At 34.8% G+C, this 14,425-nt stretch overlaps 2 protein-coding genes across 7 annotated transcripts in view; one reads left to right on the forward strand and one right to left on the reverse strand.

The window, feature by feature from the left end:
• PLCZ1 (phospholipase C zeta 1) overlaps positions 1-8,017 on the forward strand; it is an 82,713-nt gene extending 74,696 nt beyond the window's left edge. The window contains exon 14 of one of the 2 annotated variants that reach the window (XM_077870895.1): positions 7,780-8,017. In XM_077870895.1, the coding sequence (XP_077727021.1) occupies positions 7,780-7,791 (12 nt within the window). In that variant the 3' untranslated portion in view covers positions 7,792-8,017. The remainder of the gene's footprint in view (positions 1-7,779) is intronic. The other variant, XM_077870896.1, reaches the window with a different exon arrangement.
• PIK3C2G (phosphatidylinositol-4-phosphate 3-kinase catalytic subunit type 2 gamma) overlaps positions 1,668-14,425 on the reverse strand; it is a 364,988-nt gene continuing 352,230 nt past the window's right edge. For all 5 annotated transcript variants that reach the window (XM_077870889.1, XM_077870892.1, XM_077870890.1 and 2 more), the window contains one exon: positions 1,668-8,706. In XM_077870889.1, coding sequence (XP_077727015.1) covers positions 8,554-8,706 — 153 coding nt within the window. In that variant the 3' untranslated portion in view covers positions 1,668-8,553. The remainder of the gene's footprint in view (positions 8,707-14,425) is intronic.

A 14,425-nucleotide genomic window follows, 5' to 3' on the forward strand; every position in this document is an offset into this window, starting at 1 on the left:
TTTTTAGGTTATTTTAAAGGTTTGGGCTTTTACTCTGAGATTTGTGGCTCCTGGAGAGTTTTGAGCAGATGAATGACATGATCTCTCTAGCTTCTGTGTTGAGGAAAGAGGACAGGGTAAACATAGAAACAGGGAGACTATTTAGAAGAAGGTGATTGTAGTAATTTGAGGTAAAGATGACAGTGGTAACTTGAATCAGAATAGTAATAGATGGAGAATGATAAGTGGTTGGCTTTGGGATATGTTTTAAGGTAGAGCCAACAGGAATTTCTGATGGACTGAATTTCATTCAGAGAAAGATAGGGGGAGGGTATCAACAATTACTTCACGATTTTTGCTCTTTAAAACAGGTTTGAGGGGAAAAGATCAAAAGTCTAGTTTTGGACATACTGAGTTTGAGATATTAGATATTGAAGGGGAATATTCAATAGGCATTTGGATAAGTAACTCTAGAATGTGGGTAGGGGGATCTGGGCTGGAGTTATAAAACTGGGAATCTTCAGCAAACAATGTTATTTACAGCAATGAGAATAGATGAGATCATTAGTGAAGGATGATGAAGAAGAGGACCCAGGAATGAGCTCTACTCCACGGCATTGGAATTTGTGGAGAAGATGATGCTCCTGTACAGAAAACTGAGGAGTGACCAATGTTATAGAAGAAAAGCACAAGAGGGTGTGGGTGTCCTGGAACCAAGTGAAGAAGGAATACTGAGGAAGACAGAGTTACTGATTGTGTCAAATACTGCTGATAGATACGATCAGATTAGGGCTGAACATTGATTTTGGATTTCAATTTAGCTGTGGGCAAGTCAGTAGAGACCTTGATAAAAGTAGTTCTGGTGAAGTATTGGGGATAAATACCTCCTTGAATGGGTCTGAGAAAAAAATGCAAGCAAAGAAACTGTAGATAGAGTAGAGAGAACTGTTTTTGAAGAGTTTTGCTACAAGAGGAATAGGCAGTGGATAAGTATTTAAAAGAGGAAGAAGGGTGCTGGTAGTTTTTTTTTTTTTTTTATAGCACATAATGATTTGCTGAAGAGAATTATCCTCGGTAACAAATGATGAAATTATGCTTTTAAGCAGAAAGAGAATTCCAGCAACTTTTGTGAATAGGTGGGAGGGGTTGGGAATCACATGTACAAGTTGAGAGGTTGTTTTTGCTCAGGAGCACAGATAGTTTTCCTATGGTAATTTGTAAGAAGGTGGAACACATGATCTGCTAGGTGGGCAGATGCCATAGTGGAATCTGCAGAGGACTTTTGACTGATTCCAGTTTCTAGGTCAAGTAGGAGACATCAGCTGGAAGAGAGGATTAGAGTAAAAAGTGCTAGGGTTTCAGCAGAGAGAAGAGCTTATAATCATTGTCTAGCAGAAAGGGAGAGTGAAGGGACCCGGAACATACAGAGTGATTGCCCAGCAGCATTGATGACTTACTTCACTTGCATGATCATGTATTTTAAATAGGATCACATTGGGACACCTGGGTGGCTCAGCGGCTGAGCATCTACCTTTGGCTCAGGGTGTGATCCTGGAGTCCTGAGATTGAGTCCTGCATTGGGCTGCCTGCATGGAGCCTGCCTCTGCCTATGTCTTTGCCTCTCTCTGTCTTTCATGAATAAAAAAAAAAAAAATTGGGATCACATTAATTCATACCAGGCACTCAAATATTTTTAAGTTTTTATTTTAATTCCAGTTAGTTAATATACAGTATTATATTACTTTCAGGTGTACAATATAGTAATTCAACAATTCCATACATCATTTGGTGCTCATCACAGAGGCACTCCTTAATCTCCATCACCTATTTAAGCCACTCTCTCACCCTGCTCCTCTCTGGTAACCATCAATTTATCCTCTATATTAATAATTTGTTCTTTACAATTAATTGTCTGTTTCTTTATTTATCTGTCTCTTTTTTCCCTTTGCTTGTTTTTTTTCCTAAGTTCTACATATAAGTGAAGACATATTTGTCTTTCTCTCTGCCTGACTCATTTTGCTTAGCATTTTACTCTAGCTCCATCCATGTCATCATAAATAGCAAGAGTTATGAACTCAATAAAATATATATTATATTTATTATATACATGCTGTAAAATATATATTATAATATTGTAATTATATATAATATTGTAAAATATTTAAATATATGTGAATTCATATATATGTATGTATGTATACCACATCTTCTTTATCCATTCATCAATCTATGGACACTTGGGCTATTTCCAAGTCTTGGCTATTAATATAAATAATGCTGCAATAAACATAGAGGTGTATGTATCCCTTTGGATTAGTGTTTTAAATCTTGGGTAAATACCCAATAGGGCAATTGCTGGATCACATGGTAGTTCTATTTTTAACTTTTTGAGGAAATGCCCTACTGGTTTCTACAGTGGCTTATGAGTTCACATTCCCACAAATAGTGGGATTGCAATTCCTCACTAACACCTGCTTGTGTGTATGTGTGTGTGTGTGTTGTGTTGGTTTTAGCCATTCTCATAAGTGGGAGGTGATATCTCATTAGAGTTGTGATTTGTATTTCCCTGATGATGAATGAAGGTGAAAATCTTTTCATGTGTCTGTTGGCCATCTGTTTGTCTCCTTCAGAGAAATGTCTGTTCATATCTTTTGCCCAACTTATAATTGGATTATTTGTTTTGAGGGTATTGAGTTTTATAAGTTCTTTATGTATTTTGGATACCAACCCTTTATCAGATATTTCAATTGCAAATATCTTTTCCCATTCTGTAGGTTGCCTTTTAGTTTTGTTGATTATTTTCTTCATCATGCAAAAGTTTTTATTTTGATGTAGTCCTAATAGTTTAGTTTTGCTTTTGTTTCCCTTGTTTCAGGAGACATCAAGTAAGAAGTTGCTATGGCCAATGTCAAAGAGATTATTTATGGTTTGAGTTCTTTTCTAGGATTTTTATGGCTTCAGGTCTCACAATAGGTCTTTAATCCATTTTTGAATTTATCTTTGTGTATGGTATAAGAAAGTGGTCCAGTTTCATTCTTTGGTATGTAGCTGTCCAGTTTTCCCAGCATCATTTGTTGAAGAGAGTCTCCTTTTCTCATTGGATATGGTATTCTTTCCTGCTTTGTCGAAGATTTGTTGACCATATTGTTGTGGGTTGATTTCTGGGTTTTCTATTCTGTTCTATTGATTTGTGTGTCTACCTTTGTGCCATTACCATATTGTTTAGATTACTACAGCTTTGAAATATAACTTGAAGTCTGGAATTATTATACCTTCAGCTTTTCTTTTCTTTTTCAAGATTGCTTTGGCTATTCAGGGTCTTTTGTGGTTCCATACAAACGTTTGGATTGTTTATTCTAGCTCTGTGAGAAATGCTGGTAGTATTTTTATAGGGATTGCATTGAATATTTAGCTTGCCTTTGATTGCCTAGACACTATAGAATAGTATTTGCTCTTCCAATCCATAAACATGGAATGTTTCCCATTTCTTTGTGTTGTCTTCAATTTCTTTCATCCATGTTTTATAATTTTTAGAGTACGAGTCTTTCACTTCTTAGTTAGGTTTATTCCTAGATATCTTATTATCTTTGGTGCAATCGTAAAAGGGATTTTTAAAAATTTCTCCTTCTGCTGCTTCATTATTGCTGTATAAAAATGCAACAGATTTCTGTATGTTGATTTTGTATCCTATTTTACTGAATTCATTGATCAGTTTTAGCAGTTTTTGGGTGGTCTTTCAGGTTTCCTATAGAGAATCATGTCACCTATAAATAGTGAAAGTTTTACTTCTTCCTTACTGATTTGGATGCATTTTATTTCTTTTTGTTGTGAGTACTAGGACTTCCAGTACTATGTTGGTTGAGTAAAAGTGAAGGTGGACGTCCTAGTCTTGTTCCTGGTCTTAGGGGAAAAGCTCTCAGTTTTTTCTCCATTGAGGATGATGTAGTTATGTGTTTTTCATTTAGGTCCTTTATTATGTTGATGTATGTTCCCTATAAACTTACTTTGTTAAGGGTTTTATCATGAATGGATTGTGAAAAGCTTTATCTGTGTCTTTTGAAATGATCATATGATTCTTATACTTTCTCTTATTGATGTGATATATCATGTTAATTGATTTGCAAATACTGAACCACCCTTGCAACCCAGGACTAATCCCATTTGATCATGGTGAATGATTTTTTATATATATATTGTTGGATTTGGTTTGCTAGTATTTTGTTGAGAATATTTGCATCTATGTACATGAAGGATAATGTCCTCTAGCTCTCTTTTTTTAGTGCTGTCTTTATCTGGCTTTGGAATCAGAGTAATGCTGGCCTCAGAGAATGAATATGAAATTTTTCCTTCCATTTCTATTTTTTGGAATAGTTTCAGAAGAATAGGTATTAACTCTTCTTTAAACATTTGGTAGAATTCACCTGTGAAGCCATTTGGTCCTGGACTTTTGTCCTTGGGGAGTTTTTTGATTCCTGATTCAATTACTTTGCTGGTTATCAATCTGTTCAAAATTTCTATTTCTTCCTGTTTCAGTTTTGGTAGTTTATATGTTCCTAGGAATTTATCCATTTCTTCTAGGTTGTCCAGTTTGTTGGCATATCATTTTTCATAAAATTATCTTATAATTATTTGTATTTCTGTGGTGTTGGTTGCTATTTCTTCTTTCTCATTTGTGATTTATTTGAGCCTTTTTCTTTCTTTCTTCATAAATTTGGTGAGAGACTTATAAATTTTCTTGATTTTTTTTTTTCAAAGAACAGCTCCTGGTTTCATTGATCTGTTCTATTGTTTTTCCAGTTTCTATATCACTTCTGTTCTAGTTTTTATTATTTTCTTTTCCTGATTTTAGATTTTGTTTGTTAATCTTTTTGTATCTCCTGTAAGGATAAGTTGTTTGAGATTTTCTTGCCTTTTGAGGTATTGCTGTATTGCTATAAACTTCTCTCTTAGAACCGCTCGTGCTGCATCCCAAAGGTTTTGGACCATTGTGTTTTCATTTTCATTTGCTTCCATGTATTTTTTTATTTCTTCTTTTATTTCCTGGTTGACCTATTGATTGTTAATAGGGTTTTACTTAATCTCCAAGTGTTTGTGGTTTTTCAAGATTTTTTTCTTGTGGTTGACTTGTAGTTTCATAGTTTTGTGGTCAGAAAAGATGCATAGTATGACTTCAATATTCTTGAATTTGTTGAAGCTTGTTTTATGGGCTAATATGTGATCTCTTCTGGAGAAAGTTCCATGTGAACTTGCAAAGAATGTGTTGTCTGCTGTTTGAGAACGGAACGTTCTGTATATATCTGTTAAATCTATCTGTTCCCATGTGTCATTCAAAGCCATTGTTTCCTTGCTGATTTTCTGTTTAGATGATCTATCCATTGATGGGAGATGTTAAAATCCACTCCTATTATTATATTATTATTGATTAGTTCCTTTGTTATTAATTGTTTTATATATTTGGGTGCTTCTATACTGGTTGCATAAGTATTTACAATGATTACATATTCTTGTTGGATTGTCTGCTCTATTCTATAAAGTACTTCTTTGTCTTTTGTTACAATCTTTTTTTTTTTTTTAATTTTTTATTTATTTATGATAGTCACACACACAGAGAGAGAGAGAGGCAGAGATACAGGCAGAGGGAGAAGCAGGCTCCATGCACCGGGAGCCCGATGTGGGACTCGATCCTGGGTCTCCAGGATCGCGCCCCGGGCCAAAGGCAGGCGCTAAACCGCTGCGCCACCCAGGGATCCCCCAATCTTTGTTTTAAAGTCTATTTTGTCTGATATAAGCATTGGTACTCTGCCTTTCTTTTGATCTCCATTTGCATGATAAATGTTTCACCATCCCCTTAATTTCAAATGCAAGTATCTTTAGGTCTAAAATGAATCTCTTGTAAGCCACATGTAGGGGGATCTTTCTTTTTTTTAAATCCATTCTGTCACCTATGTCTTTTTTTTTTTTCACCTATGTCTTTTGATTGGAGTATTTAGTTGATTTACATTCAAAGTAATTATTGATAGATATATATTTATTGTCATTTTATTATTTGTTTTCTGGTTGTTTCTGGAGATTTTCTCTGATCCTTTCCTGTCTTTCCTCTTTTGTGGTTTGCTGATTTTCTTTAGTGATATATTTGGATTTCTTTCTCTTTATCCTTTGCATACTTATTAGTTTTGATTTATGGTTACCATTATGTTTGTATATAATCTCTTTTGTGCAATATAGTCTATATTAAATTGATGGTGTTTAAGTTTGAACCCATTCTTTACTCTTTTCCTTCCTGTTTTAGGTATGTATTTTATATCCTTTTATTTTGTGAGTTGACTGATTTTTTAAAGAAATATTCATTTTTACTGCTTTTGTGTTTCCTACCTTTATACTGCCCCTTTTGGCCTCTCCCTTTCACTCAGAGTCCCCTTTAATATTTCTTGCCAGGTCGTTTAGTGTTCATGAACCCTTTTGGTTTTGTTTGTTGAGGGAAATTCTTTATCTCTTCTTCTGTTCTGAATATTGGCCTTGCTGGTAGAATATTCTTGGCTGCAGATTTTTCCCATTCAGCACTTTGAATATATCATGCCCCTCTCTTTTGGCTTGCAGTTTCTGTGGAAAAATCTCCTACTAGCTTTAGGGATTTTCCCTTGTAAGTTACTGTTTTCTTTTGTCCTGCTGCTTTCAAAATCTTTTCTTGGTTACTATAATTTGCCTATTTATTTTTTTCTTTTTATTTTATTATTTTTTTTATTTTGCCAATTTAATTACAACTATGTCTTGGTCTGCTTTTGTTGATTTTGATGGGCGTTCTCTGTGCCTCCATGATCTGGATATCTCTTTCTTTCTCCAGGTTTGGGAAATTTTAAGCTATTATTTTTTCAAATAAAATTTCTGCTTCCTTTTCTCTCTCTTCTTCTGAGATTACTATAATATGAATATTATTACATTTGATGGAGTCACTGTGATCCCTAAGCTTATTCTCATTTTGCATAATTCTGTTTTCTTTTTTTTTGTTCAACTTCATTGCTTTTCATTTCTGTCTTCCAGGTCACTAATTTGTTACTTTGCTTCTTCCCTCCTGCTGTTCATTCCATCAAGTGCATTTCTCATTTCGTTTTATTGAGCCCTTTATCTCCACTATGTTATTCCTTATCTCTGTGTTAAGAGTCTCACTCATTTCTTCCATTCTTTTCTCAGGTGCAGTGAATATCCTTTTAATCATTGCTTTAAATTCTCTATCAGCCATTACTTATATCTGTTTTTGCTTAGGTCTAGCTATGGCTTGTATTATCCTTTCATTTTGGATAAATTTCTCGGTCTCCTCATTTTGCCCACATCTCTGTTTCTCTACTTTAAGAAAGTCAGCAATATCTTCTGCTTTTGAAAGTAGTGACTTCATGGTGAAGAGGTCCTGAAGTGCCTTGCAGTGCAGTGTCCCCTGTTCACCAGAACCTGGCACTTCAGTAGAGTATCCTGTGTGTGTTGCTTATGCCCTGCTGTTGTGTCTGAATCACTTTTCCTTTCAGTACAGTTGTCTGCTCTGCCTTTCTGCCTCTTGTAGGCTGGTACTCAAATATTTTCAATGAATAGATTTAGAGTCCTTTACATGTTATATGGTTATGTAGATGATCATATATAAGAGCTTAAGTTACTTTGTAATTTATTCACAGTGAAGCATTAAAAAAAGCAAAAGTTAAACTTTTTTTTTTTTTTTTTTTTAGTCACTTAAATGGCAGGCACTAAAAGAGAACTCCTATTTGAGTTCTCTTAAAGAATGTGGCATAATACTGAGTTGTACTTATTTTTCAGGTGGAAATCTGAAGTATTGTCTATTCCGGTCATGATGGATATGGAAGTAGCTTCAGAATTAAGGGAAATTCTTGATGTGCAAAGAGAAGAGGATTTGATCAGAGGGGAGAGTTTCAGAGTTTGACATTTTGGAGTTAAGGGGTAATGAAATTTAAAATGTGATCATGCCTGTAGTAGGGTGAAATCTAGTGATGATTAATTGATTGACATTGAAAAGAAACTACAAAGAAGTTTCTTCCAAAAATTGGATTTAAGAATTTCAGGCATTTATCCTTTGTTTTTCTGATAAAAAACTTGGGCTTATTAATTTCCTCAATAAATAGGATTATAAGTCAGAATGTAGGTATATATATTTAATTCAAGCTTAAAAATTTGTTAGAGATATAGCTAGGTCTTGAATTAATTGATGAGTCTTATTTATTACTGTATTGGAAACTACAGTAATAGTGTTGCCTTTAACTGTAGGTACACAATTTAAAAATGTGAACACATATTTGATTTAAAAGATAAATTGAAATGTTCTGCTATTATTTTATATATTGAATTTTACACAATAAATTGACATTTTATTAAGAAGATAAGATTCTAAGAAAAGAATGAAACACAAGTAGAGAATATATAACTATAAAGACTAGTTTTTATATCTTTATGTTGTGTCCTTGGTACACTAAGCTATCTTTGACAACAAAAATGTCCTGCTCTTGTGATAGAGAGGCCCAGGAATGGAAAAAGATATAAGTAGCTATTGAATAATGCATTGGTTGATAGAAATGGTCAAATTATACAGTTTCCTAGTGGGTACCATTTTTCTTCATTGAGAGGGACACTATAAAGTTGGATGTTAATTGCTCCCACAAATACAGTTTTGCTCTTCACGATAAGCATTAAGACATGTCCTCGGAGCTCTGTGACTTCATTATACACCACCTAAAAAAGGATAGAATAATGAAAATATAAATCAGATATACTTAAATGCACATTTAAAGATACTATTTTTAATAAAAATATTTAGCTGTTAATATCATTTAGCTTGGAATAGATTGGTTAATGTAGAATCTTTCATTTCTAACTCTAATTCTGGAAAGCTAAAGTTTCTGCTAACATAATGGAGTTTGATCACAGAATATTTCTCTAAGAAGCTTAGAATTTATTCTGATTCCATTAATAATCGTCCATTCCACATTTAATATGACTGTGAATTATTCTCTAGGAAGAAATTTAAATACCCATCGCCTTTAACTGTCCTTGAATTTACTGTGCAACATGGGACCTTGAACACTATCTCTTTTTGTTGAAGACTAATGAGGAGAGTAGATTTCCTTGTGTTAATTTAGTGCAGTATAACAATATTTCCATCTACATCTGAAGAATTCATTCTGTGCTTACTTTATTTAAAATGGTTTAATTTTTAATTATAAAAACACATGCTTATTAAATATGAAAAAAAAGAAGGAAAATCTGTATTTCCACCCCTGGGAGATAATTATAGTTAACATTTCAGTGTTTTTTTTGTTTTACATATATAATTACTTTTTAAGAATCTGAGCTGTAATTTTGCTATATGTAGAGTTTTGTGTCTTGCTCTTTTTCACTTGCTAGGCATGTAAGTAACTAGTTTCTAAAAAGGGATCTGTTCAACTGTGTTTTATAATATCCAGGAAGTAAGCAATGGGCATTACCACCGGGTGCCTACAGTAGTAAAGAAACTTCAAAAGTGTAGTACTATCAAGAAATTAGTTACCCATTATGAAGGGAGGGGAGAGCTGTGTATAAATCCAACATGGTTGCCAGGGAAACTACTTAGAACACATTTAGAAAGGAGTTTCATATGCGGCTACAAACTTGCTTTTTATAGACAAGCTACAAGACAGAAAGAAGAGTTCTCTATATATGTAAAAAAGAAGCAGAGGAAAAACTTGAGAGGGAAGCCCTTTGAGTCAGTTGGAAGGCTCCTCAGTGTATATGGATATGGTTTCTGGTCCATTGCATTGCATCTGTCTGGTATTTATGAACACACAAAGTTATCGGTGAAATTCCATTCAAAATCAGTCTGATAGCTCCTCTGAACAATGATTTACTTATCAAGTAAATAACAATTCAATCAAGAGACATGAGACGCTATATGCCATGTGAATGCAATCTACCCTGCTTCATGTGACAGCTCCTGGCTACCTCCTCTTCTAGCATCCTACTCTCATTCCAGACAGAAGATGATCTTTTCAGTTTCTTAAGAATACTGATTCAAATTATTCCATTTTATTTATTGAGTTCCTCTGGGATAGTAGAAGATTTCAAGGGCTGCCTTAAAAATCTCAAAGCCCTACCACTTTAATTCCTCTTCTTTAACAGCAACAGGATTCTCAGTATGGACTCTGAGCCACATCTCTTCCTGGACTCTTTTTTTTTTTTTTTTTAAGATTTTATTTATTCACTCATGAGACACACACACACACACACACACACACACACACAGAGGCAGAGACACAGGCAGAGAGAGAAGCAGGCTCCATGCAGGGAGCCCGATATGGGACTCGATCCTGGGACTCCAGGATCACTCCCCGGGCAGAAGGCAGGTGCTAAACCGCTGAGCCACCCAGGGATCCCCTCCTCCTGGACTCTTATCTTTCCAAGACTTCAGAGTAAGTTCCTTTTTCTTTTCTGTACAGTGGCTATTTTGAACTATCTAAAATACCCTCCATTTTCCTTCACACAACACTTTCAGCAGACAAACTCATTTATTTTACAGAGTAAATAGATGAAGGGGTCCTCAAAGTGTTACTGTATGTGAAGGAGAAAAATGGAATAACTCTAAGCATTAGGATTTTGTGAAAGTCTGGCTTAAGAACTCTGTGAATCATATAAGTAAGATCTAAAGATATAAATTTCTCTGACACATAATAATTTATATTTATATGATTCTATTGTTAACTATATGTTTTCTCATTTGCATAATGGTGATAATAATATTTGCCTTTTAGCACTGTGGGGAAGAATAGGAGAGATAATGAATGCAAGTTTTACTGCAAAGCCTGGTACATATTGAACACTAATAAATTATAGCTGAAAAAGATCCATCAAATACACAAAGAACAGCTGTTTCTTGGTATTTTGGATTAGTTGTCTGGAGAAAACAGTTCCAGACAGAATTGAATCTCTTTGGTTTTTAGCAAGCTGAAATTCTCAAGAAATGACTTTAAGAATTAATTGCCTTTTGGTTAAAATACAAACTTTTAACACCAGAAGTTATATTACCTTATAGATTTCTTTCCCTGTGCTTTGTTATGCAAAAATTATTTTATGAAAAGTAACTGAAGTGTTATAGACAGGTAATCATCGCACATCATAGATGATACATATTTTAATTGCTTTACTGCATCCATAACATTGTTAAAAAAAATTAGCACTCTTACTTGTGATGAGCACTGAGTGATGTATAGAAGTGTTGACTCACTATATTGTACACCTGAAACTAATCCCACATTGTATGTTAACTAGAATTTAAACAAAAATTTTCTAAAAATAAGTAAAAAAGAAAAAAAGCACTCTTTTCTTATTGTTCAATGAATAATTAGTGGGTAATGCTAAAGAAGTACACAAATGATTATATTCTTTGAGACTTTTTCACCAAAGGCTTTAATATGTATTCTGTTGTCACATAAATAGAACCAAAATGCACAGCTCTTTCAATTTCACTTTATAATACTTTTTACCCATAGACATGCACCAAGTCTTCATTGCCTTCTGATAAATACTGAACTCGTAGGTTTGAAATTATTACATCAAACAGAAAAAACTTCAGGGTACTTAACATCTGTTAACTTGGATATAAGCACTCATTGCATGTTATTTGACATGAGGGTATAGTAAATAATTCTGGAGTGTATTTAGTGTATTTAGAGTGACTTCAGTGGAAGGCTAATAATATGGAAATTGGAATGTGCCTACTGCTGGTGGGAAGGGGAGTGAGGAGGCAGGATAATGGGAAGGAGAGTTCAAAACAAGTGAGAACGGGAGAACTCTGTGGGTGAAGAGGAGGGGCAGCAGCATAACAGTGGGGTCAATATGAGTTTTGAATCTGGCAGTTCTGGATTTGAAAACTAGTTGCTGAGGGGGGCACTTGGCGGGATGAGCACTGGGTGTTATGCTATATGTTGGCAAACTGAACTCCAATTAAAAAAAAAAAAAGAAAAGGGGATCCCTGGGTGGCTCAGCGGTTTGGGGCCTGCCTTCAGCCCAGAGCGTGATCCTTGGGCCCCGTGATCAAGTTCCGCGTCCAGCTCCTGGCATGGAGCCTGCTTCTCCCTCTGCCTGTGTCTCTGCCTCTCTCTCTCTCTCTCTGTCTATCATGAATAAATAAGTAAATCTTTTAAAGAAAAAAAAAAAAAGAAAAAAGAAAGAAAACTAGTTGCTTAACCCTGGTTGAAATGTTTGACATCACGGCTCAATGTCTTTTTTTTTTTTTTACAAATAGAATTTTCATCATGTTATGAATATCAAAATGAGAGGATGATAAGATAACAAAGGCTATGACTTACTGTGTATACCATATACATACTGCTATCCTAAATAATCAGGCACATTCTGCAAGATATTTTAAGGAATGTAAAACACATAGAATATTCCTATTCTAATGTCCTTTTTAATTTTTTCCTTTATATTTTATAATAGAACAGTAAGAAAGGAACACAATGTATAAAATACATTGACTATAACAATATAATCTGTATTTCTAAAGAGTAACTGAAAAAAAAGATAGTTTTTAACCAGATGCCAAAGGCAACAGAGTGGAAAAAGCAATGGCATTGGAGCTAGAATCCCAGCTCTGCTTCTTAAAAGCAGTAGGAGAGTTTTGTGAGCATTCCAAGGGTCAGCTCCACCCTACCTTCAGCCCAATGTCCACAACATGGATTTGTATATGATAGAGGTTTTCAGGGAGACTGCTAACAAAGTCTGTTGGGAATCACTCTGGGAAGTGTCAAGTAGACAAGCTAAATCTTGTATCAAAAAAGTTTAGTATCTGAAGGGTGGATATGAGAGGGACCCTTGGCAGTATCCCTGACTCAGCCTTTCTCAATCTGGGTATTAGGGGGAGAGAGTGAGTGAGAGAGAGAGAGAGAGAGAGAGAGAAAGAAAGAGAGAGAGAGAGAGAGCTCTGAATAAAAATGGAAAGAATTATTTTATGAAAAGCTTTGTAGGACATTGGTGATGCAGTGTAATATGCCCTTTGTATTCCTTTAAGAGATTTATATAAAAAGGAGAGTGAGGTCATTCTCTCCTACTTCCCAGAACATTGCACAGCTTTGGCAGTTTGAGAAATCCCAGTCATACTGAGAGGTTGATGTAGCAGTGCTCAGGAAGCAAAGCAGGGGAGAAGTTAAAAAGGTGGATGCTGGGCAGCCCGGGTGGCTCAACAGTTTAGCGCCGCCTTCAGCCCAGGGTGTGATCCTGGAGACCTGGGATAGAGTCCGACGTGGGGCTCCCTGCATGGAGCCTGCTTCTCCCTCTGCCTACATCTCTGCCTCTCTCTCTCTCTCTCTCTCTGTGTGTCTCTCATGAATAGATAAATGGAGTCTTAAAAAAAAAGGTGGATGCCATGTGATAACTTAGTGGGTTTCCTAAAAAACACATATACATGGTTGCTAAGGGTGCACTGAAATAATTAAAGGGTTTGGCACAGAGAGAGGCCTGTATCACAGAGGGTGAGAGAAAGTAAAACCAGTCTACTTCTTTATTTGCATTTCTTATAAAGATTCTTCTATTGATACAGAACATAGTGGGAGAAAAATTAAAATATCATCTTTTTTAATCTCATGGCTTTCTAAATTCAACCAGCTTCCCCAACAAACTTGTTTATATGATGATTATTACTATTAAAAATAGTCACTTATCTACATATTAATTCACATTTCAGCTTATTTAGGTTATGTATAAATTGGGGTGTAGTAGACATGGATGATGGACTCTTGTTTTTAAAACAGTTTTAAAAGTATAAACAGTGTGTGTCCAAGCTATTAGTATTGGCTGATGAAGAAACTATTACAGTGATTTCTGATCAATGGGCCATGAATGTGGGAGGAGTCAGAATTATTACAAGCCATCAGAAAATGTATGGAAACAACAAGCATTATAATCTCCATGCATGTATATTTACTATTTTTTAAAATAATACAGATAGCTTGAAATAAAACACAAGTTCATTTAAACTCCTGAATTGTTAAGTTGCTTTTTGTCATTACATCCCTCCTGAGATTAGAAATGTTGAAGCATAGCATTAGGTCTGGAAAAATTTCTTGATGTTGATGTAGGGGATCTTGTACTCAGAAGATATAAAAACTAATGATATACTGTTGGGAGGATATATCTCTAGCTATTGACACCATGACAAATAAAATATCAAAAGATCTTTCCTTACTAACTTACAAATATATATATAGTTTTACATTTTTTACATGCATATAAAGTGTCACAAAACTACAGCAAATATTTTTTTCCACAAATTTATTTGGAAACAACTAAGCATTAAAGATACTAAGAAGATAAGGTATTTTCCTCATCCTCAAGAAATTTATAATATACTGGAAGAAAAAGCCTGTAAGACTAAGTAAAAGATGTTAAATGTGGTATAAGAGTCTAGGAGGAGAGAGTG

This window comes from Canis aureus, chromosome 25 (genome assembly GCF_053574225.1).
Source record: "Canis aureus isolate CA01 chromosome 25, VMU_Caureus_v.1.0, whole genome shotgun sequence".
Taxonomy (NCBI): domain Eukaryota; kingdom Metazoa; phylum Chordata; class Mammalia; order Carnivora; family Canidae; genus Canis; species Canis aureus.